The sequence below is a fragment of the Anopheles coluzzii genome, chromosome 3 (genome assembly GCF_943734685.1).
Source record: "Anopheles coluzzii chromosome 3, AcolN3, whole genome shotgun sequence".
Taxonomy (NCBI): domain Eukaryota; kingdom Metazoa; phylum Arthropoda; class Insecta; order Diptera; family Culicidae; genus Anopheles; species Anopheles coluzzii.
Window position 1 is genome coordinate 14,304,259 of NC_064671.1, and position 25,739 is coordinate 14,329,997.

General features: G+C 44.2%; 1 protein-coding gene across 10 annotated transcripts in view; it reads right to left on the reverse strand.

Moving 5' to 3' along the window:
• LOC120959690 (semaphorin-1A) overlaps nt 1–25,739 on the reverse strand; it is a 216,356-nt gene that overhangs the window by 153,664 nt on the left and 36,953 nt on the right. For 4 of the 10 annotated variants that reach the window (XR_007452649.1, XR_005752235.2, XR_007452650.1 and 1 more), the window contains exons 2-3: nt 14,531–14,557; nt 13,229–14,089 (exon numbers count right to left, since the gene is read on the reverse strand). Coding sequence is in view for 1 of the 10 variants with exons in the window: in XM_040383279.2 (XP_040239213.1) it covers nt 13,229–13,403 (175 nt within the window). In the remaining 9 variants the exon portion in view is untranslated. Of the gene's footprint in view, nt 1–13,228; nt 14,090–14,275; nt 14,354–14,392; nt 14,558–25,739 lie in introns of those variants that run through there. The other 6 variants (XR_005752234.2, XR_007452648.1, XM_040383279.2 and 3 more) reach the window with 4 other exon arrangements.

Genomic DNA, 25,739 nt, shown 5'->3' on the forward strand with positions numbered 1-25,739 from the left:
CGGCACGCGTGTGCCATCGTATCGGAATGAAATATTGCTATAAGCGAGAATTAATGTTCCCATGGGTAATTTTCTACCGCTAACGCCACAATAATGGTGTTAATTTCGATACTTTTATCGTTCGGAGGAGCGTAACAAGCGTGAAACCTCCCCGTTCCGTTCTCTCCCGGGGGGTAGAAAGTATCTGCCACCACAACAACAACAAAAAAACCCGCGCCCAGCAAACTTGCTCTTGTTGCCAAAGCAGAGAAGAATGTATAACGTCCGTGTAGCGAATAAATTTGTCCTACCGAGCACACAGATAAACGTTATCGTTCCGTTATCCTTCCCCAAGAACACGTTATCCTTCCCCAAGGAACTTCGCACATGCCAGTAGAAACAAACACGCGCGCGCAGACACTCTGGCACACTGTGTGTAGCTTCCAAACACACGTGGTGCGCAGGATGAGTACGAAGTGAAATGTATCGTGAAAAATCCCCACGGTGTTTAGATGTGCGGACGCCGCCCTCTGTGCTCCAAATTGCTGCAATATCTCCTTGGGAGCACTCTGCTAGATAAATCGGCTTTTCAAAAAGTTCGACGAATAATTGATTCTCGCGGATGGGAAGGAGGATACAAGACACGGGGGATGGGTAGAAAAATAACAACTTTGCTCAAGGCCACAGGCGCAAAAGCGGGGAAAGATGGCGCCTATTCCCCAAGACATTGCTCTGCTCCGCTGCTGGGTTGTGAGTTTGGGGTGAAATTTTGTTTTGCGCTAGACAACACAAACAACAGTGAGCGGAGGGGGTGGGGGGGTGGAGGCTGGCTGCATCGGAAATTCAAAAGTTTTGCTTCGAATTTATCGAAAGGATCAATTCAAATTAATTCGATTGTGAATAAATTAAATCGATTGCATATCGAAATATCACAAAATAATCTTAATTTATGTACGAAATACAAAACAGAATCCCACACATTAGGGCCGTTTCCACGGTACGATTCATGTTTGAATATTGTTCTCAAAAGCACCTTTTCCCCTGCCTTGAAAAAATCGAGCAGAATATTTTTCGAGCAGTTTTTGTCATCCGCTGGTTACTTGGCTGGCACGAATCTTGGCTTGCAATCTTCTTCTTTGGCACAACAACCGCTGTCGGTCAAGGCCTGAAGTCGGTACCCACTAGTGAAGTGAGCTTGGCTTTCAGTGACTTATTGTTACCATAGCAGGATGGTCAGTCCTACTTATGGAGGTACGGTATATTCGGGACTTGAACCCATGACGGGCATGTTGCAGACCGGCTTGTAGTCTTATGACAGGTTAAATATGATACAATTGTATGTGATTTTTAAACGGTAAAAACATATATTGATGGACCTGCGTACTTAAAATTGTCATCTTTGAATCAAAATTGCAAAATAATCGTGTCGTGAAAACGCCACAGGCTTCTCCATTCATTTTTAACGCAGGAAGGTGAAAGATTCGCTATTAAACAATTGCGCACGTCGAAACGCACCTGTTGAGAAGTATTTGAGAAGTATTTGAATGCAAAATTGAATTTTTTTTTTTGTACCACAGATTCGAGCAGATGCTCGAAAAGTATGAATACCGAGTGTACGAAGAGCAGTTGATATCCTCTTAGCATTGAACAAAACTATATAAAAAATGTCCTTTTTTACTATTATGGTAAAGGCTAAAATTTTAGTTACTCAATTTGATAAATGAATTGAAACAATTTGATTCAAATACTTCATGGTTGACACAATTCAAGCAGTTCTCTTTTACTAATTCAGGGGACCAAACTACGGCCCTCAAGAGCTTGTCATGCGGCCCGCGATGACTTAACTAATCACAATTTTAATAGCTACGTTTGAAAGACAAAAATCTGAATTCTATAAAAGAAAGGTGTAGAATTTTAATATATTCAGTTAATATATTTTAATCAAAAAGAGATTTAAGTTTTACTCATTTTACAGGTAACGTCAAAATGGCTCCCAATAACGATATTTAACAACATTATGTGAAGTAATGCGGTCTGCAAACTGAACATTTTGAAAACCCCTGTACTAAACAATTGGTACAATTCTAGCAAATCCAATTCGACTTCGATTGAAAGATTACTGAAATCCAGCAAGTGCATAAATTGTCAGCTCCTGAATGATGTATGCAAATGTATAAATCTGTCACAAATAAACTAACTACAATCTTCTTTGTGAATTGAAGTATAATTCGTCATTGCACAGAAAAGCTTACACAGCATTAAGCACGCCTCCTCGCTCGGAACTCTCTATAACCCCTAAAATAATCGCCACCACAAACACAAATAGATAAAGAATATTATGCATTGACCAAACCGTGAAGATTAATCTCAATCACTTCTCTGTTTGCTTCGCGGCGGAAGAAACTGTTTGTGCTTAACAATCGTACCAAACAATAGCTTTGGTAACGTATCTCACGGCTGGACAACGCTATATCTGCAAACGTACGTTCATCGTCAAATACTGTGTGTGTGAAGGTTGATAAATCATGCATCCTTTCACACAAATTAAAGCCCAATCGATGATACGAAATGGTAAAGCGTGCACATGCTTCCTCATGTCATTCAACGATGTACCTCATCGTTAGCATATTTCGTGCAACCACCCATTTCCGGCCTCAACTCCCTTACACTTTCCCACTCAGCCATAGCCCATCAAGTGTGCATTTGTTTATGCACCAGCGCGCGCACACACACACGCGGAGACTACTCCAACAGGGAAGTTGAGCACACCCGCCAAAATACAACCATGCAACACCCAACAACACCATGCATATTTATGACGATCCTTTTGTAGCACTTTTCCCATTCACTGCAGTTTTGTTTTGCTGTTTTCTACTATTCTAGTTCCAACTTCAATGCTTGGAGGTTTACGAGTAGCTGTCTTAAACTCTGGTTCCTTTCGACGTACCTTACACATCAACGTCAACGTCTGCTGTTAGTGTTTTTATTTTCACCGGCGTCTAAGTGCACAGCTGGCAGTGGCAGGGGGTAAAAGTTGCAATTCCAATACCCAAAGAGAGTACAAATTTTGCAAATCAAAACGTTCCCTCCGCATCGTGAGCATGCTGCAGCGGTGGGTTTTGCGGCGAAGAAAGAGAGGACAACCTCTTCACTCTCCACGATCTGTTCTTCCGCACGGAAAATGTGGTTCGGTTTCCATCCGTTCCAATGTCTCATAGCGCTCCCTGCCTCTTATATGTTCTCTCTCTTTCTCTAAACATATTTTTTGCAACTATTTTGCATTCGAAACTGGCAGAAGATGAGGTTTAAGCTAAGTATGCACATCGTTTAACATGAAAAGTGGTACCTAACCACTGGATGGATGTGTGCCGTCGTGCATGTGGTAAGCTGGAGGAATGAATGCGGTACGGAACGGATACCCAGGATTGGGAGTGTAGAAGCTACATTGAGAAGAAAAAAAAAAGTTTTCTAGTTGAGTTTAACCTCGACAAGCAACCTTTTCTAATGTGGTGAATCCTGCTCTTAATTGGTAGATTGCGAGCCGAATAATCACGACAGGTACGACGACAGGTTCATATGTCAGGTGATTTACTTCGAATTAAATACGGGAAACAACTAAAATTCTAGTTAATGTAGCATTTTTATTTTATTTTATTTTATTATTCTACGGATGAGTTCAAAGTGATGTATTTTAAATCGAACAGTATAATATAAAAATCCAATTAGGCTAATATGATCTTATCCAGTTGGCATCCTCTTTCTGATATATGTGTGATATTCTTGCATTATTTGTGATTTGACAAATTTTGTCGTTAAATCCCAACGCGTTCAAAAATAAAATTGCAGGCATATTGCCAACATATTGCCAACATCTAATTGTACATAAATGACTGAAATGCAAAGCATTATGAGTGTAATTAAAAGCAACTGGTTTTACATGTTTCAGCCCACATGCACACGATATTATTATTATTGCCATAAAACTGCAAACATTGCACGCGCCTCAGCATATTTGTTCAATGCACAACAATACCTCCGGCATGTCATAACCTTGCACGGGAAAAGTTTTTAAACACAGCGAACGTCAAAAAAGCACTCCCAACACGCATACATGTCCTTTTTGTAAAGCTGCCCAGCACATAACGTCCCGTTCACAACACACACCATCCAGAATCAACCAACATAACTTTTATGTTTCACCATAACCACCACCACCACCAGCACCCATCCAGCCCATCAACCGATCACAATGGCGTAACGCGCGCGCGTAAAACCAGCGTCCGATTAAATCGGGCGTAACATTTTAATGAAACAATTAATTTACTGAACTGTACCACCCAGCAGTTCGCCGACACTTTCCCGACCGGCTGCCGGGGGAGCTACTGGGCCGGGCCGGGTGGGTTGGTTTCGTTTGTTTGCCATTAGTTTCCACCTTGCCAGTCAGCGAAGGAACTTTTGAAGTGCTCGAAACACGGCCAACTAAACCATGCTGCTACCAACCAGCCGCCTCCGCCAGCGCACCAGAATGAAACCAAAACCATTATCGTAGGAACGGCAACAATCATTGGATGCACCGCCACAACGATCCGCTTCCCCTGGAAATAACCCCCCTTCCAGAGTGAGGCTAGATTTAATTTGTCGTGCATAAAACAGTGCACGGTAATTAAAGGGGAGAGAAAGAAAATAACACCTCTTCCCCCCGCTCCCAAGTGGGGCTGGAAATGGCCGCTCTGTATGCGGCAGGGTTGGGTTTCCTTTGTGCGTTTTTTTTTGTGTGTTGGTCTCTTCAGCTCACTGATTTGAAAATGATTTATCGATCGCGGGTATGGGTAGCCGGGAGCTGTGTTATTAACGTTTTAAAATGTGTATTTATTGGTAGATGTTTGTATTTAATACATTATAGGCATCTGAAATTAAGAATCATGTCTTCAAAATACTTATATAAATTGGTATATAATTTTAGTTCGCTATTTCTTTGTCATTGCTCTTGATCCATGCTCTTAAAAGTGGGTTTTTTTTCAATTTTCTTTCCAGACGAATACGACTCCGGACGACTCCGAACGACTCCGAACGACTCTGGACGACTCTGGACGACTCTGGACGACTCTGGACGACTCTGGACGACTCTGGACGACTCTGGACGACTCCGGACGACTCTGGACGACTCTGGACGACTCTGGACGACTCTGGACGACTCTGGACGACTCTGGACGACTCTGGACGACTCTGGACGACTCTGGACGACTCTGGACGACTCTGGACGACTCTGGACGACTCTGGACGACTCTGGTCGACTCTGGTCGACTCTGGTCGGCTCTGGACGACTCTGGACGACTCCGGACGACTCTGGACGACCCTGAACAACTTTGGACGACTCTGGACGACTCTGGACGACTCCGGACGACTCTGGACGACCCTGAACAACTTTGGACGACTCTGGACGACTCTGGACGACTCTGGACGACTCTGGACGACTCTGGACGACTCTGGACGACTCTGGACGACTCTGGACGACTCTGGACGACTCTGGACGACTCTGGACGACTCTGGACGACTCTGGACGACTCCGGAAGATTCTGATTCCAGACGACTCCGGACGATTCCGGACGACTCCGGACGACTCCGGAAAACTCCGGACGGCTCTGTGCGACTCTGGACGACTCCGGACGACTCTGGACGATTCCAGACAACTCCAGACGATTCCAGACAACTCCAGACAACTCCAGACAACTCCAGACAACTCCAGACAACTCCAGACAACTCCAGACAACTCCAGACAACTCCAGACAACTCCAGACGACTCCATACGACTCCGGAAGATTCTGATTCCAGACGACTCCGGACGACTCCGGACGACTCCGGACGACTCCGGACGACTCCGGACGACTCCGGACAACTCCGGACAACTCCGGACAACTCCGGACAACTCCGGACAACTCCGGACAACTCCGGACAACTCCGGATAAATCCGGACGGCTCTGGACGACTCCGGTCGAATCCAGGCGACTCCGGATGATTCCGGACGACTCCGAACGACTCAGGACGAATCTCCAAAAAATCATGAGTCTTAAATCTCCAAAAATTCATGAATCTTCAAAGATTGCATTTACGCACTCCCGCGGTACAGTGGACAACTCACTCGACTTAACAACATGTCCATCGTGGGTTCAACCTTTGTATTGACCGTCTCCTGAAGGTAGCAAGGACATATTATCCAGCTGCGCGTGGTGCTTGCTAAAAAGCTTCGAAAGCCAGTACAAGCTGGTAATATATACGTAGGACGTAGGTCGCCAAGAAGAAGAATAACAGGGACCTCATGCTTTATGATGTTTTTAGATAGAAATATTTAATCCCCGTCGATAAATATTTAATTTAAACAGGCTCAAAATTTTGTTTGAAGGATTCATTCAGGCACATGAAACAGTACTGCGTCCACTGTGAATAGTAGACATGAATCCGATTAATTTCCATGAAAATAAATTCTTAACAAACAGACCGGAATGCTTCATTACGCTCAAGCAATTAACATTCGATTCGATTTCATCAGCTAATTGGTAAAAGCTTAATCATCTTCACATTTTATTGCTCAGCTTCCCATTAAGATTAAATCATCTATTCCAGCAGTTTCAACAAAGCAAACGTCTTCTTTCCACTTGAAGTGCTTGAGAAATTGCTCTTGTTGCTTCATTTTACCGGTTTGCTCTGTAAATACCTGCGAAGTTGCTTCTTTTGATAAGTGTTTCTGCGTACATTTCTGACTACAACAGATGCGCCACCCGAAACTCTCACTCTCCATCTCTCTCTGTTTTCTTTTCCACAAAAAAGCACCTCCGCTGGTTCGATGTACGCACAAAATATGCAACAACAATTTGAAGAAACAATTTCCACCCCCCCCAAAACCGGTTTTCCATTGCTCCTGCATACCCCACATCATGACCTTGGGTCCCCGCACAAAAAGCTCTCTCAACGCGTACACCCCCCCACACACACACACATACCTGAACAAGGGCTAGAGCAATTGGGCGGCGTTGGCTCATTTTACAAACGCTTACCCCGAAGCGACAGCATCCCCCTTTTTCTGGTTTGCTTCGGGACCGAGGCGAGGCCGTATCCACACGCGAAAAAGCACCTGTTTTCTCCAGCTTTCGGGTCCACAGCTTCGGGAAATCTTATACAACGTATAACGATGTTTCTTTTTTGTGTTGTGTTGCTGTGCGAAAACGTAAATAATTTCACGCTCGCCTAACTTTCCGCTGGCCGGAACCGGAGGAGGAGGCGTTCAAGTGCTTCACCTCCACCACAGCTGCCTCCGTTGTTCTCCCGTCGATGGTGGAAAGGTTGTTGTGAAGGGCACCACAGCATCGGATACACTACACCTACAGGCATCGCTCCAGCCTCTCGTTGTGTGTGTGTGTGTGTATGAGCAATGAAAATGAATTCTTAAAGCTGCTCTCAGGGATTGACCCTTTTCGGTGTACTTTAATTTTGCCTAACCGACGGACCGACAACTCAACTTCTTGGACAACTCCCTGATCCAAACAGAGAGAAAAAACGTATACGCACACACAAAAAATGCTCTAAAATATTACCATTCACTGACTTACACACGCGAGCAAGAATAAGCTTCCCATCTGAGGCACGCGCTACAACACGACGTCCCTCGGAGGCACACCTTTCCCCCCAAACACAAGTGCACGCATCATAAAGGGCAGGCGAAAAACGGCAAATTTCTAATAAACGACTGTGCTGCTGCTGCTCGGTGTCTTGGCAATTGAAACATTTTCCTTCCCCGACACGGCACGGCAGGCTCAGAAAGCTTCACACACGCACAAAGAAAACAACGAATAAGGTACCATTTTCTGGAGCAACAAATCCTTAGCGCCGAACAGCGGCGGCACACAGTAATGTGGCGGCGTATGCTTTTGGCGAAGCATTACGTACCGTGCAATAGGCGCGACGATGAGGTTCGACGAGTGGGAGAGAGAATGAAAAAGGCCCACATACCAGCATAAAGCGTCTTCTAGGTGCTCCCCCCCAATTCTTCGTATGTATCAAGAAACCAATAACAACAACAACAAAAAACACAACAAGAAACACAATGCAATAAAACTGAGAAAATTATCACACGGTGGCTGGCTGGCTGGCCGTGGCGTCGGTTCCACCAAAAAAAAAAAAGAAGCCACTGAGCACAAGAAGGCGAACCCTCTGAACCGTGAACGCATAAAAAAGCCACACGTCAGCAAACGAAAGCCTACAAGTAGTGTGTGTGTGCGCGCGCGAGGTTCCATCCGCCCTTTTACCTCCCTCTTCCTTAGGTGGTGGAAGGTGTGGGTGAGATTGGGAGGTCGTAAAAATGCCTCTCTACCTACCCACCAACTGAACGGGAGAGAGCCTCCCGAAGCACACTGGCACACCAGCTGCCCTGAAATGCTTCAAGAGATTTGTGGTGGAAAAGCCGTTTCCCTTTCGCCCCCCACCCGTACACACCGCGGTGGCAAGGAAGGTTTGCTCCATTTTCACTCTCCCCTTGTCTCTTTCCTACATCAACTCTCTCTCTCTCTCTTTCTCTATCACTCCCACTGCTCCTGTTGGCAGTAAAAAGTCTTGGCACTGATAACCTAGTACCCGCAAAAATAACCACCACCACCAGCAGGTCCCGTAAAACAGCCCTTGCTCCCTTGCCCCTTGTTTTACCCAAAAGGAAAAGGACATACAGAGCGCAGCATTTTCTTTATCACCCAACAAAAAGGAAACAAGCAAGCAAATCAGAGGAAAGCCATCATTCCTGCGCGCACAAACGCATGGCGCTATCTTCTGCGTCAGATAGCGTGCACTCCTTTGCCGGCGATTGTATATTTGAAATTATAAAATAAAACATGTCGAAGGGGGGGAGGGGATGGGAACAGAAAATTCCTAAACGCATCGTAAAAACGCACCGCCCCACAACAACCAAAAAAGGCTGCAAGAGAGAAGACACACAAAAGGAGACCGCGGAACCGTGTGCACAACACGACACAAACCACAGAACTGGGAAAATTCTCCCCAGTACTAGAGGGCGGAGAAATGGAATGGCAGGAAGGGGGGATCGGGTGACCGTTTTAACGCGATATACTCTAAATGGGTGGGTTTGCATAAGCAGCATTAAAGTTGGTTTGGCGGCCACTTGGCGTTGAGAAGTTACCCGTGTCCGGTCTCCAAACAGGAACGAGCGAGGAGGCGAAATAAAATTGTTTGCTTAATGTGCTCTGATTACATGCTGATAGCGTTAATGAGAAATACCAAAATTAATTTATAGCTTGTCCAGCAAAGCTTGTCCCGCGCAACACCTTCGCTTGGACATACACCACACACACAAACGGACAAATACACTTCCAATCCCTGAGGAATACCGAAACCTAACCCAAACCCCGAGACCCGAGTCCTAACTGAGTTACTCGTGACGCATTCGCATTTGACGACAGTTTTGACAGCAACGGCAGCACCGGGAACTAGGGAATGAAGGGCCTGGTGACAAATTGAGGTTATGTTGGTTTTATGGTTTACGGTACGCAGTCAGGCAAGCCAGCCACCGCCGGAAGCAGCAGCAGCAGTGTCTCACTGGTGTAGTAACAAGCGAAATGGACATTACGGGATAAGATGCCCCCGGATAAGTAGAGCCCAGGCCATTGAAACTCGGTTTAGTATCGTTGACTGTTTGCGTCGTGTTTTTGGCAAGCGAAGAGGTTTGTCCAAAAACAAGAACAGCTCTTATTTTATAAGGCAAAAAACTAATAATCCTGTAAATGATTTAATCAAACCTCAAACTCGCGGTCGCTATCAAACCCGCTCGAGGGCGTAGTTATTTAACATATTTTAATAGCAACTTGATCTAACCGCGGGACACTACAACCTGCACCAAAGCGGATTTGAATAAAATATACGGCTGTAACCTACGCTGTAACTATTTCAGACTTCCTCAAAGGCTTGCCAAAGACAAAAATACCTAGGCTTGCGTGGACGGTGAGATCGAGAGCTATGATCCCAAGCACTGCGGGCACGATAATTTAACAGTTGTCTTAGAGCATTAAAATACAGATAAGACACGCATCTATCGCCGGATTGAGCGATATAAGCGACAATTTATGGCTACAGCTTCACACACATACACACACACATACACACACACGCTCACCCTGAATGCCATCAGCTGCTGGCGCAAAAAAGGGCATATGCGAGGGGTTTCCAATGATCTGGAATTTTATATATACGCTTGTCGCCATAATTCATTGGATAAGATTAGCGCACGCGCCATCACGCGGAGAGTGTCTGGGTTTCGAGGGACGATTTTACATCCACTACAATTGTCGAGATATGTTTAAGCTTTCTGGGTTTCCTATATTATTTAAGTTACCTATTTTAATACCTAACATTACAAATATACCTTTGTTTGGTGCTATTACTGAAATGCTGGGATACCTTTTACCCTTAATGAATTTAATTGAATGAGACGAATATAATTTCGCATTTTATGTTGTTATTCTGAATTGCATGATATCGTTAGGGCTTCTTCTCCATCATTGTCTTAGTAGCACAGGTTGTAATCTCTAATGCTCTAAAAACGTGTGAGGCATACTCAAACATAAACTGATCTTTTTAGGTTTCCGACTGCTTAAATCGCTAAGGCTATAAAAGAAATTAGTATATTATTCCTTATAAAAAAACAATCACCATACGCTCAAGCACCGATTCCTTCGTAAAAATGAATCCAGATATCCAACATAAGATGCAGAAAAAAGCAACATCCGATACATTTCACAACGAAACAGTCATACAAAAAATGATAGAAAAAAAGCAAGAAAAACTCGCGAAATATATTGAGGATTTTCCATGTCACTTTCGAAGGTAAACATTGATTTTCACCACCAGCAAGAAGTTATTTCGCGTCACTCTGATATTTCATTTTCATCATACAGGGGTGTCCCAAGTCTCTTTCGAATGTGCACCTAATTATTCACCGCATCGAAGATGTTTTTCAACAGCTGTCAAATGATTTAATTACTTCAAAATGAACTTTCAGTTTCAGCACATGATTTTCAACACATAAAAAAGAACTGTCAAACTCAATCTAGCTTGAGACGTGTTGAAAATCATACAGTTCTTGTTTGAAGTGTTCTTCTTCAATATTTTTATGTAAAAAGTTTTAAATACGGCAGCGAGATTACGATACATAAAACCACAGATTTTTCTTCTCATTAAGCCATCCAAAGCACTTGTCTGTTTAGGTATACTTTAGCCACGAACAGACTTGGCTTTACCTCAAGCAGAAGAATCAGCCTTGCGTATGGAAGAATCGGTTGTACCACGTGACCGTCCCAAGAGACATTATACAATTCACTAACGAAGTTCGTCTTACGCTCATATGCTAATCAATTCTAAAAGATCAATTTCCTGCTCCCTGCCTCAATCCTAAATGTGTAATTTCCGGTTTGAAAACAATTATATTCCAACATTTAATAACAAAAAAAAAACATAAGAATCATCTCATTCACAGCAAAGCTACTCAAACGGAAACAACAATCTTGCGCTCATTCAATTCAACCCACGCCCAACGGCACATGTCATTCGCTGCACACATTGCGTCTCAAAGGGAAGGTGCGCGGAAGGAGAAGAGAATCAGAAGAGAGTTACATCAAACACACACAAAGGAACGATTATGTCCTCCCTCGTTGCCGAAAACTAAGAAACCCCGCCTGCAGTGCCCCAAAATAAAGGCAAAGCGGTGCATGTGGCAGTTACCACAAGTTCCTACTGCCACTTACACAGAATCTCCTCTCTTCTGCAGCTTGCAACACTACACATTGCACTTCTATTCCACTCACACTATCTCGCTCATCCTGGTAAGGTGCGTTTTTTCTCTCTCTTCTTTTTTCACCCACAGGCCTCGGCAAACATTTGCGACAGAGGTCAAACGGGCGCGTGGAACGGAGGAGGAAGCAGCAGTTTTAATAAGCGGGCAATATGTTACATGTTACAAGTGCTGTCTCATTGTTGTTTACATTTGCCTTCGGTGCCAGACGAAAAGAAGAGAGAGAGAGAGAGAGAGAGAGAGAGAGAGAACGAGAGAGAAAACAAACAGCCAAGAGATGTGCGGTAGTGCGGCATGGTTCGTCGCAGACAGAGCGTGTCCACAAAAACGGGAACCGTATGTCCGTCACCAAACGAGGCAGTTGGCACCCGTTGGAAGACAACAGAGGCAAAAAGAGAGACGGAGAGAACAAGATGCACCCAAGCTAAGCCAAGAGTTTAAATGTGTATGCTCTATCTCGCATCGGTCCAGACGATGCGGCGGTACGACACACTACTGGCCACCGTACGCCCTCAAGCCCTCTTCCCCGTTCTCGTCCATCATCCATCATGTAGCGCACGTTGTGATCTATTTAAAGTTACACGTCCCGCCTCCACGCCCGCTGCTCCCCGAAACCCATTTCCGTCTGACTGTGGACATAAAAATAATTACGCTTTCCATATGTTGTTTGCACAGCCGGGAGAAAAACCTCCCGCCTTCTCCCGCCTCAGACGATGGTCCAGAAAAACGCGCTTCCGAAGCCGTCCAACACATGTGCCCCAGCCGTGCATGAAGTTGGCGTCGTGGCTGCCGAAACTATGTTGGACCTTAACTTTGCATTCAAACCCTCTCTAGAGCAAGACTGCATACAGTCTTAGTGACGAAGAATGTTCAAAGGCGCCTCCCTACCGAAAGGAAAGACACGAAAGAACGACCCAAACACAAACACACACACACACCCAAACGATAGCTAATTCGTTACAATGTTAATTAAAAGAGTAAGCAAAACTCGGTGCACAAAGGCATTTGATTCCACGAGTTTTCCACTTATTGGATGAACTCTGACACTCATCCTGGCCAATGCCAGTTCCGTTGCACACTACCAAAGCGCCATCAGACACACACACCCACTGTGAACGCATCGTGTGGCTGGAAATTTGTCTCGTTACCACCGCCAGCTCTCTCTCTCGACGTGCTTAAAATTAGATTTGCACTTGTCATGTCCAGAACAACGCCGAGACGCCAGCAGACGACGACCCAGCAGCCCAAAAAGAGATAGAGCAGGGCAATAAAGTTTAATGGCACTCGGGGCCGGATATTGAGGCGCGCACAGCTGGGATTGGCAAAGGACGATGGCGTCCCAAGAACGAACGCGTTAGCGAGAGCACTGCGAATTTAGCAATTGCCTTCGCCCAAACAACTTACCTAGCGTGACGTAGAGCTTCGGTCGAACGTTCTCCTGCCAGGCACATAGGGTACCGACGACGAACACCGTCGCCAGGAGGTAGCCGACCAGCAGCGGGCCTCCGCGGGCAACTGGAACCGACCGACGCCCCTGCCGCCCATGGGCCGCTGATGATTGTATCGATTCGGCTGACATCTTGCTGCTGCTGCTGATGCTGTTGCTCCTATTCGTATTTATCACAAACACACTTTTTGCCACTTGCCCAATACACACACACACACGCAAACACTAACTCGAACAATTTCAACCAAACACACGCACACACAATTTCTTGCCCACAAATTGCACCAATAATGCACACGCAATCGACACTGCGCGCTTCGCACACAACACTCGATTTCTTATTTTTTTAATTTTGCCACGCAGAAACAAACTCCCACCGAAAGAAAAGGAAATATTATTGCGGCTTATTTTCTTTTTCTTCTTCTTCTTTTTGCTTAATTTTCATCCACTATACACACAGGACACGACGGTCGGAGTTTTAGCACGCTCTAAGGGACTGGCGTCGTCACGCCCGCTCACCAAGACTCGCCGTGGTGACGGTGCAGCAGCAGGCCAGCGGTGGCTTGATCGATCCATGCGGCTCCGGAACACTTGAGCGCTTCAGGCCGTGGCAACATTGCAAGCGCTTGCAAATCTTCCTGCCCGTTTTGCTTCCACTGCCCTTAGCCTTTAGCTCACTAGCCCCCCAGAAGCCACCCTCCCTTTTCGACCTTTGCTTCACAGCAGTGCACGAGCGGGAAAAGGCTAAATTTCACGATCAACAGCAGGCACGGCGCACGCGCTTACATACACTCGGCACTCTCACGGCACTGGACTACCTAAAAGTAAAAAAGGAACGATTAATTTTACGCCAAAATTGTACACAACACCTTCACAATGTATGCACAAACAGCAGCAATGTATACACTCTGTCTAGCCAGTGCCTTAAGGCTAAAACGTTCTTTTTTTTACACAACGACCCAGGATCGTGGCACCGGATCTTGTCCGATTATTTATTTGTTTACATTGAAATCCTCATAGAAAAGGCAATAGAAGTTCCAATCCGCTAGAAGGAGCGCATGCACGCGACGGCCCGTGTTTATTGTTTGGCCCGTCTCTTCTCTGCCATAAATAATAGATACCGCTTGCCGATTGCCAGCGCACGTGTCCGGCTCTTAATGCCCACTACCCAAAGAGGAGCAATTTTTTGCCTCTCTATTTACGGCCGCTTTTTCCCGGCAGCCCCCAGGATTTAAATCTCCACCGCGTTCGTTACGCACTTTGCGCGGCGCACCGAAGAGAATAATCTGCAAGAGAAAAGAGAGAAAAACAAGACATCGATTAGTGGAGCTCTGGTTGGAAGCGATCTTCGTTGGATGGGTTTGTGTACTAAAACCGAGCTGATTTGTGTACAAAAACGAAAGCATAAACAAAACACGATTCTAAACAAGACCTATCGCAAGCACTGGTTGTTTGATGCAGGTGGCGGACGCTATTTATAATTGGGCGTGAAAAGGTTTGAAAGCACAAACAAATGTTTACTTCGGGCGTATTGATTTTGTAGTCTCATTTTGTAAAGTGCGAACATTAATTGAAGCTGTCTAGGGATATTAGAGGTTTAAGCACTTTAAATATAAGACGAAAAGCCGCTTAATTTTGCAATGTCTTAAACCAAGATATCAATGATCTTGAAGCAAGACAGGCAAAAACATGCAGAATATCCCAAAGCAACCAACAAATCTCAAACAAACATAAACAAAGGAGTTAATAAAAAAAATCAATTATGACAGTCTTGGGTATATGTATTCCTGCTAGAACAGTAAGCGTTTGATATGACATGTTAAATAATTAAAACAGTCGTCAATGTACAACCTGTCTAGCCTCCTGTCAAGCCTAGTTTAGCAAAAGAGTGAAAAAATCCAACTTCTAACACAACACCATTATTAAAGGCCATTGGCATATTTGTTTTTTTTTATAAGGATTAACTCAAGATATCTTCTTCTTCCTCTTTTTCTTCTTAACTTTTTGGCATAACGAACTACGAGACATGCTTAGTCTATAAGAGATTTTCGATGCTTCTTAATACAATATATAGCCAGAAAGCCACTACTGGCTACGGAGGAACGATCTGGTTGAGAATCGATACTATACGGCTTTGTAGGAGCCTACACATCTATCGAATAAACCATCGAGTCGAGTCTCCCTAACAGCAAGATATAATGAGTTTGAATAGAATACATCACATAAACCAACTTGATAACAGCTCAAAGATTTCAAACATATTTGTTCCAAAAAATATCCAAATAAGAGCACTAAAATCAAATCCAAGAGTTGATATTATTGATAAAATCAATCGACGATTAAATCCATTATATTGGAAAAATGACTTCAATCATCTTCGCCTAGGAGTTTGGGTAGGAACATCCGAGTAATATTCGAGTCATAAACCAAAACTATTACATACCGGATCGCGGCTTGACTGTAGGAGTTAAAAGCATGTATGGTCATGACAATGTCCCAACGTGCTACCCTTGAAGCATAAAGGTTTTTAAAGGATTTTCATAATTTTGAGTCACTTTCTTATATTTATATCTTATATTTTATAAGCAAGTTAACTTTATGTCACGGAAAGATGAAATTCCTAGCAAATTTATCATTAGAGGCTGTTCAAAAAGGGTGGCGTTGTGACCAATCCCGTTCAGATAGGGTTCACTTCCCGTAAGGATGAGAGAAGAAAGTGCTCCAACATATGACAACCCATGAAAAAACTCTGAAAGACACAACAAGACAAGAACCAGCGATTAATGTTTTAAACAATGCAAATCATGTAACCATTCTGTATGCAGCTCTTACAACCGTTTGGCACAAAAAATCATGCTTAGTTGCATCATTCAAAAGAAAGACAAGAAATCAAACACCTCAACCACAAGTAATTTTTCAATAAACAGTTAATAAAAAAAACAGATCCCCTTCATTGTATCACATTTCTCTAAGACTTTGATTCACACACCACAACACGAAATGTTTTCCTCCACAGCTAAAAATAGCTCATATCCTTCAGCATGACATAGCAGCGCAGCAAAAGGTTTGGACACCTTTACAGCTCTGTTATTTAATTCGGAACACCATCCTCACTTGACAAAACCGGGTGCCAAGCCATGCTCTTCCTGTACCTCGCAAGGGAATCCACCACACCACACCGCACACACATTGTTTCCGAAAGCCGGTATTAAAAGGATGTGTTTTTGCAAGAATAACGAGAGACGCAACAATAAATAGACAACGCACAGCAAAACAACACAGCAGATCCTAACGAGATCCGGGTAGCGGAGCAGCCAAACAAGGAGGACAGAAGGGCATACAGGGTGCGCACAAGGGGCGCTCAAGGTGTTTGTGTTATATCCGCCCTGTCGGTAAACCTTGATTTACGATCGGCATATTTGGACGACATTTCATAGTAATAAATTCATGCACACCGGGGTACCGGTGGCATCCCCGCACCCGGCAGTTGATGAAACAGAGCCGAGAGAGAGAGAGAGGGAGGGATGGTTGAGACCACAGCACACCACAATGACTTTTCGATGTCTGTCAGTGGAATACTGACCCCATTCCGGAGGATTTCTGAGGCGGCCGTTCGATTGCACCTTGGGAGTTGTTCCTCAAGCTTCCTTTAACGAGGAAAAATTGCTAAACGGAACCGAGTGGTGGACCCTTTCGCCCAGCGGAAAAGCAGGAAGCGAGAGAGAAGAGAGTATGAGGCTAGATTGGTCCAAAAGAGTGGTCCGAAATGTCAGTATAAAATGCCGTATCGAAGATACCACCGCGTTTCAAGGTGTGGGCGGCAAGAAGCCAAACCAAACACAGGTTTGCAGAGGTTCTCTTGCTTATTCGGTTCACTTCAACTCCCCTGCTAGCGGTAGGGCGGGGTTTAGTGAGTTGATATATTGGCAAGCGACTAAAACACTACCAAACCGGAGGGAATTAATATTTCACCAGGTGCGCCTCTCCTGGGGGTGAAAAGCGCCGGTTCAATTTGTTTCGCCCCGGTTTTGATTACAAACGATCCCTTCTTCCTCCAAGCGGATATCCTTCAAGCAGCAGTTCCCTCCCCAATACCTTTCGCTATGTGTTGTGCTTCAAGTGGAAATAGAAACAAAACGCCAGTGTTTAACCTTTTCGTCATTATGTTCGGATTAACATACACCAGAGCACTAAGCCACTCTACCCAGAATGTGAATTCCGATCCTAACAAGGACATTAGACACCGGGATCGAACCCATTCAAGCACACACGGAACGACACCGCTCTGGGCTGTTCCCATCAGCAATGGGGCAAATTGCACCGACTGCACCGGGACAAGGAATTTGCAATTTAACATCGTGCAGCAATTATTTCCCTATCAAATTACCCCGGGTGTGTTACCCTGAGACGCACACTCACACACACACACACACCCACTCGAAGGGAGAATAAAACATGAAAACTCGCACAAAAACGAACGCATTTGCAATTGCGAACGATCGAGCTGAAGTGCATTGAACTCGTTGCAGTTGCAAACAGCCTTCAAAGTGAAAAAGGCCTCTCTTTGATGCTGAAGTACGTACACACACACATATACACTTCCTCTCTTCGGAATGCTTGACGGATGGGGGCCTGTGAACGGTGCGCAGACTTGTTTTCTTGCTCCGGCAAATCCTGCACAAATCGGGGGAAGGGTGAGGATGCCGGATACCCGATTCCAATCGATACGGCTCGAGAACACGTGGTTCGGCTGTTCAGAGAGGAACTCAGTTTTTTCCACTCTCACCATCTGAGCTTTTGTTTTGTGAGAGTGTTCCGCATGAAACACAATACACGGAACCGTCTGTCGACAAACATTCCAGCACGCAATCGGATCTGTGTTGATACTACATGCTTTGTTTAAGCGAGAACATTTATATTCAAAACTCTTCACAACATACAGCACAAAAGACGCTCAATGGAGTCTTGAGATTATGACATCGACTCACAACTTCATCTGCAATAATATCGGCGTTCGCTTCGGCATCTAATATCAAACACCTCCAACCAAATCCAACGGATCAACAAACGGGCCACGGAGGAAAAGCCGTGTCCCGTGTATCAATTTAGTGATGGTTGGGTTGGCAAAGATACGAAGTCGACTCCGGTCCGACTCCGATAATTTTGGAACCAACTTCGGAAGGCAGATCTGCCCAGCATTATACGGAGTCGTCCGGTGTCGTCTGGAGCCGTCCGGAGTGGTCCGGAGTCATTCGGAGTCGTTCGGAATTGTCCGGAGTCGTCCAGAGTCGTAGTCTTTCGGGTAGGAATCGTTCGGAGTCGTCCGGAGTCTTCCAGAATTTCGCTGGAGCCTTCCAGATAACTCCGACCGACTCCGATCAACTCTGGACGACTCCGACTGACTCCGGCTGATTCTAGATGTCTCCGAATTATTACGGATGTCTACGGACAACTCGGGACGACTCCGAACGACTCTGAACGACTACGACTCCGGTTGGAACTAGTTGGTTCCCATTTTGCCAGAGTCCAGGAATCGAACTAACAATAGTCGGAGTCGGATCGAAGTCGCAGATACGCTACAGAGAGCACATCAATAGTGTCAAAAACGAAAACAACTTTTATTTCGTTCATATTTGTCTCTAGCCTCCCCCTTAGACTTGTCTTTGTTTCGAATCTTAAGAACACTCCACCATCCAGAGAGGATCTTCATCTTCACCCACAAAATCGCTGTGGTTATTTGAATACTGTCCCCAAAAAAACGGAAAAGCCGGAAAAGTGTTATCTTCCTTTATGGAAAAGGATTTGAAGGTTTACCGTCCCCACTTCCATCTGATCTGAGCATTCCAACTGATTGCGATTAAGTTTCGTGGTGTATGGCCACGTTCCCAAAAAGGCTCTCATTCTCTCTATTCCATTGTCGTCGTCTCTCTATTTGGGAAAGAGTTGCCCACCGAAACAAAACAACATACACCACACAAACACCATTTAGAAATCGCTCGAATTTGCTCTCATTTTCTCTTTCTCTTTTTGGGGACTTTCTCTCACTAAAAACGTCCTTTAGGCTCTCACCGATTTTTCAATTCCGTAGACTCCTCACGCCGGTCCCAAAATGTTGTGTTCACTTTCTCTTCCACGGTTTGCAGCGCGGGGCATGGTAAAGAAGGATACGGCGATTTCTTTCTAAACGCTCGCACACACTAACAAACGACACTGCCGGGTGATTTGGATTCGGCACATTTATTCCACCCCTCTGTCGCTCTTTGTTTGGTTGGACCGACCAAAACCCGTGGCCCCCATCGAGTCCCTCTTTGAACTGAAAGTGGATGGTGGTGCTGGTGATGTCCTTTCAGCTTTGGTTTTCGGGAGGTTCTTTATTTGATTTTCTTCGCTACTGCGCATATCCTTATGTGGCACATGGAGCTCGAGTCAAAAAAAAAACATGCAAAACCGTCTCCCGTTCGGTCCTAAAGCTTTGTGTTTTAGTTCGCTTGTGCTAAATGAAGGGCAAAAAAAGGAAGACAACGATACAGCAAACTAGGCAAAACAACAGACCCCAGAAAAGAGGACACTGGATGCTGGGATTGAAGATTTTGTTGGACGTACCAATGCCGACAGCGGGCTGTGAAAATGTGCTCAAACATGCGTTCAAACCAACTTCTGCACAAACAGTTTTCCAGCCAAACAAAAAAGCCGCACTCACACACACACACACACACACACACACACACACACACACACACACACACAAACTCAACCCATTCTAAGGGAGGGAGGGGACCTCTAGAACGTTCACTAGAACGTTCTGCTCGGCAAAATCCGACGCAATCATCTCCTCCCAATCCCCAATGCCCGCAGAGTGGCCCTCTCGCCACTCTTCAATAATACAGCCTCTGTTTTCCCTAATGCTGCCAAAGAACCGAGATCCGCCGACGAGAAAGTCGCTATGCTCTTGCGCGCTTTGTCTTAAAGGCTTGCGGCTCTCGGCAGTCGAAAATTATGTTTGCCCCGAGCATTTCATTTCCCATTTGCGTACACTTTTCGCGTCCCGCTTTCGGGCGGAGTGGAGTGAAACGAGTGAAGCGGACCCAGTCCAAAACGCACTCCCGGCTTTGTGCTTGAACGATAAGTGTGTTCCCCCGCTTTGCTGGACTGCTCTGCGCCACGGTCCTGTGAGCACTTTTCTCCCACAACAGAGGGAGGAAAATCCTGTTCACAGGGTCCTCTCACCCATCCTTTCCGAATGCGAATTACCGCCGTATTTCGAGCTTCTCCAACTCGAACTTCTCCCGGTGGCTCATCAAAAAACGAAAGGATTCCCGCTCGCTTCTTTCCACAACTCCCTACCCATCATCGGGTATATCCCCCCCGATTCATCCATTCTGATAGGCACACGGGACAAAGAGATTAAGCCGCAACCACCCACACCCAGCTCCGTATACAATTATGAGGTTTTTGGTGTGTGTGTGTTTGTGTTCACTTCATCGTACAGGCGCGCACAGAGAGCAATTGCTTAGCAATAAAGCTGCGAAAGGTAGGCCGTTTTCCAGCGACGAAAGCTTAGCGAATGGAAATGGCTTACAGTTTCAAACGCTGAAATGATTCTCTCTTTTTTGCACCGTTTTCAAAGCAGTGCAATACATTTGTATAGCAAACGAGAGACGCTTTGAAATGGGCTCGATTAGATTTCGGTGTGTGCGGTGTTAGCGATGGAATTTGAGTGTGGCAGATCAGATAGGGGGAAATATGTTTCCAGCACCAATGTGCTAATTGGGATTTTGTGGCACCGACTTACGGAGCGCGTGTCGTATCGTCGTGTCGTATAGATTCGAAAAATTCAGTGTCGGAATAGTCAGGAGAGGGTTTAAAGGACTTTATTGGAGCTTCGGAATGAAAACTTCTTTATAAAAATGTTATGAAATTTTAAATAATTTGACCCACCTATCCCGTAAAGAGCATTGTTGGTTTAACATTGGATGACATTTAAAACAATGCGACCAGTGCTGCAAAATATCACTGTCAATGTCATAAAATAAATCCATGTCAGCGTCACGTACTCAATTGTGTTGATCAGAGGTGATACTCAAAACTATTGGTGTGACCAATACATGCCTCGTGACATCTTTGCGACCATCTATGTCATGACTTTTTTTACTGTAATCAGTTCGTCAAAATGTCTATGACATATTCATGACAAATTCTGACTGAAACAAAAACATATCACGGTCACGAGCTCTGCTGCGATGATGACACCAAGCATGTAATGGTCGCAACAACTGTTTGAGTATCACCTCTGATCATTTCATCACGCATTTTTATTGATTATCAGCATTGAGCATTAAACTAACACGGTCATGTTGTTGTTCAACATCTCGTGATGCTTTATGACATTTTGCAGCACTGAATGTGACCTTTATTGGTCAATGCTACAATGCGACCTGGTCCATAATCTGAAAAATCATTTTAAATATACTTTCTAGCATTTCTTTATTTGGATCTGAACATTTCAGGTCATCCCATTTTTTTCGAAACCACTTTGCAGCTCTTTATGATCTTTAAGTATTAAAACTTTACAGACCTCTCCGCAAAAAATATTCTACAATTGTGCTTAAAAGAATTGAGCACTAGGCTACTTTATATACATAAATGCATACAATTATAAACTTGTCTCGAAATTATATGGCAAAAAGATATTCATTACCACCGTTAAAATACCACAAATTGGCAAAAACATATTTATTTGAGTTTTGTAGCTTAACTGATTTCTTCAAAATGAATGCTTCCATTATTTCTGCAATTAATTTGGAAAAAAACACACAAATTAACTGATCATTCGATGAGATATGATCATATTTTGATTCATTGCAGAAAATTAGAAAAATAATGGAATTTTACGCTGCCCATGCAGCTGTACATTCATTCTATCATCAAACTATCAACTATCAGACAGACTCATTTCGTTTCGTTTCACTCTGTGTTGTGACGACTGATAAAAATCTTCATTTTGAGTAGCTTTGTTAAGCCTTTTTGTAACTGTCTTTCAGGTAGATTTGCAACTGCTTGAAGGCGCTTAATCTCGATCATCTGTGCTTTCTTGACCCTATTTGATCTTGCTAAGCGACCTTCACCAAAACTTTCCCCTAATTGGCCATAATTTCGATCATCAGACTGTTTCATTTTCGGGGTTTTTTTCTATCGCGTCTTTACTTCTTTCAACAGCTCTATCTATTCATTCGAGGTACATGACATGACAGCTCATTGTTGTTTTTTTTAAATATTGCGTATGTCAAATCGGTACGAGCCGGAAATATCGTGCCAACACTTTCCCTTTTAATTTCTTAATTAAGATATGATAAATGCTTCATTGTATCTTTTACGGGAGCCAACTATTTACCAACTCTTCACTCATGCTCACAAACCTTCAACTTAGTTAATGCGTCGGCCACATTTACTTTAATACATTTTACAAGTCAAGCAAATTCTAACTCAAACAAAGATCAAAGCACAAACCGAGCCAACGCATGTTGGGAAAAGAATGCTAAAATTCCCTCTTTCGGTAAGTTAAATTTTCATTTAACCCGGACAGTGTGTTAGAAAGCATTTTCTCGATCCGCACCATTCGTAAAAGACGCGCTGCTCTACTCACGATGCCGCGTTTTGATGGCGCTACCTCATAAATTATATCTCACCACGGTGCGCTTCACTTAAAAAAACCAACAAACCGGGTGAGGATATGCGAATAATGGTTTTTCACGTACATTACCTCACACTCTCTCTCTCTCTCTCTTCCCAGCCGCTACCGCTAATGTCATCTATTTTCCCAAATGGATAAATTCCACCCAGTGGCCCCATTAAAACGTGCCACGCGTGTACGAAATAAGTTAGTAAATTACAGGTCTAGCCCCTCCCTCCCCCCCCCCCCCTGACCCGCTCTGATCAAGAGAGGGAAAGAGCTGCGTTTGGCGCGTTTTCGGTTGCCGCTTGCCGGGCGAAACCAGTGTGGCACACCAACCCGACCCGATGTGTGTTGCATGTTTCATCCAAATTAACCCAATTAAAAGCGAGCGCGTCAAATTTGGCCCTAACATTACTGTGTGTGTATGAGTGCGTTACTCTACCCAAAACCCTGGTCGAGCAAGAGGTAGAGCAGCGCACGGAAAACAGGAAACAGCTAAAATAAACCCCCAACGCGACTAGGAGCTGAAGAACGCGACAGAAAACGCGAACATTTATCAAGTTCGTTTCCTCTGTGTTACAACATTTTATGCTCATTTTTTGGCCCCACACTCCAACAATGACAGTGTGCGCAGATTTTTCCCTTTTCCTGAGTAGCTGAGGCACCCAGCAGCAGCAGAGAATACACTCGCGCATCACGGTTCAAAAGCGCCGTTGCTCGTGTGTTTATGTCGATCGAACCTGCAAGGGACGAAAGGAAAAGCTAAGAAATAATAATACAATCCACTCGACATCGTCAGCACCATCAAAAGTGCCGTGGCGTTCTTGCACGCCATTAAAACACTCATTAATTTCGTGTCAAATAAAACCGAGCCAGCGAGCCAGAACTCTCTACACGGGCACGGGCCTCAAAAAACACGTTACGAAACGTACAAACACACGCAGCCACGTTGGACGAAACGCCCGAAAAAGGGGGAAACAGCAGCATAATAAACTGCATCCCCAAAAACGGTAGCAGCAGCAGCCACCGCACCGCAGTGACAGAGGGCAGTGAGTGCCGCATGCAGGACCGAATGTCGCCGCGCCGCTGCCTCGCCAAAACCACTTCCCGAAAGCAACAGCATTTTAATCACTTGAACATAAATAAATTCCTCACACGCTCTGTCTCTTTTCATCTGTCTCACTTAGAAGCACACGCAACGTCAGCGAAAGCGACACCACACACACACACGCACACCCTCCCTTGCCAAACATGCAAACACACATTCCAAATGCACACATACGCCCCGTCATTGCATGCCCTTTTTTTGTTTTTGCTTCCCATTCCCCGTTTAGGAAACGGTGGCAGTCGTAGAATTGCATTGCCATAGACTAACGACTAACGAGAACTCCCTCCCGGCCAAAGGTGGATGTGTGCTGAAGGGTTGCCGGGAAGCGGGGAGTCATGTTAAGGGCTGCTGCTGCTGGGAGAGCTGCTTGTTTTCGTCGGAAGCAAAGGGTCGGAATATGCAAAAGCGGGTTGCGTAAGGTAGTGTCTTACAGAGGAAGGTTGGTATACTGCAACCAAGAGAGTGTCAAATGCATCATTATCGTTAAACCAGCTGGCAAAAATCACGTTTCAATACAGCGAAAAATGTTGAAAATAAAAAAAAACGGGATTTTTTATAACAATATACAAATTTTAAGTTTAAGAAATAAATGATTTATAAATACAGTCGTTGTCGCTAAATTTTGATTCTAACTTACATAATTTTGCCTTCAAGACACCAATTTTAATATGTAAGACCCCATCTCTAAGACTCCAAGACACCAATTGTGGTGTAAATAATGGCTTTACACTTTATAAAATTTCATAATTGTTTTCTCAAAAAACTATCAAATTATACGGTTTTTGTATTTTTTATGTAATTTAAACTTACAATTGTCAAAGATCTGCTCTAATACCTTGTAAAATTGTCATGATTCCTACAAGAGTAAAAAAAATGATGACTTACAGACTAAAATAGATGCATTAGAGCCAAAAATCGATGCGCACTGTCACAAATTGATACCTTAGAGGCAAATTTTGGTAACAACGAATTGGTTTTAATAATTTCAGATAAAATGAGGAGATTATAAGAAAATAATATAACAATAAATGACATATTTCAACAAGACGATGAAAGTTACATATCATAGAAAACAACAAAAGGGTTTCAAGTCCGAAGATAAGAAAAGATCTTCAAGAAAGAATATAACAACAGAAGAAAATAAAAATCACTCTCCATCGACACATTGACATAAAAATCCTGTACTAAAACGTGCACGACAAAAAAATCATCGCGAAAACAATTAAAAATGTGAAAAAAGGTCTCCAAATAAACCACGCTAAAAATCTCACCAAAATAAGAACAAATTCGAAAAACACGAGAAGCTAATCGAAATGTTCAATTTTAGCCAGTGACCCCACCCCTAGACTCTGGTGATATGGTGGACAGTGTTAAACAGCCAGTTAAGGCGCCGTTAATCATCATCAACCTTCAGTGATGGGGGGATCATCGATCACAAGACGGGATGAAACTAAAGTTAAGTGATTCGACCATGATAAAACATCGTCCCAATGAACAGAATGGCTTTCAATTAGTATATGGGGCAAGAGCGCCAGCGAGGCGATCATTTTGATAAATTGCCACGTTCATTTGCAAAAATGGGCCAGCGGAAAGATCCGACGGATTGTCGATATGCTCATTGAAAGGCTTTTAAAAAACATAATTATAGAAAAAGGGGGAAAAATAGAATAAAGTAAAATTGATATAC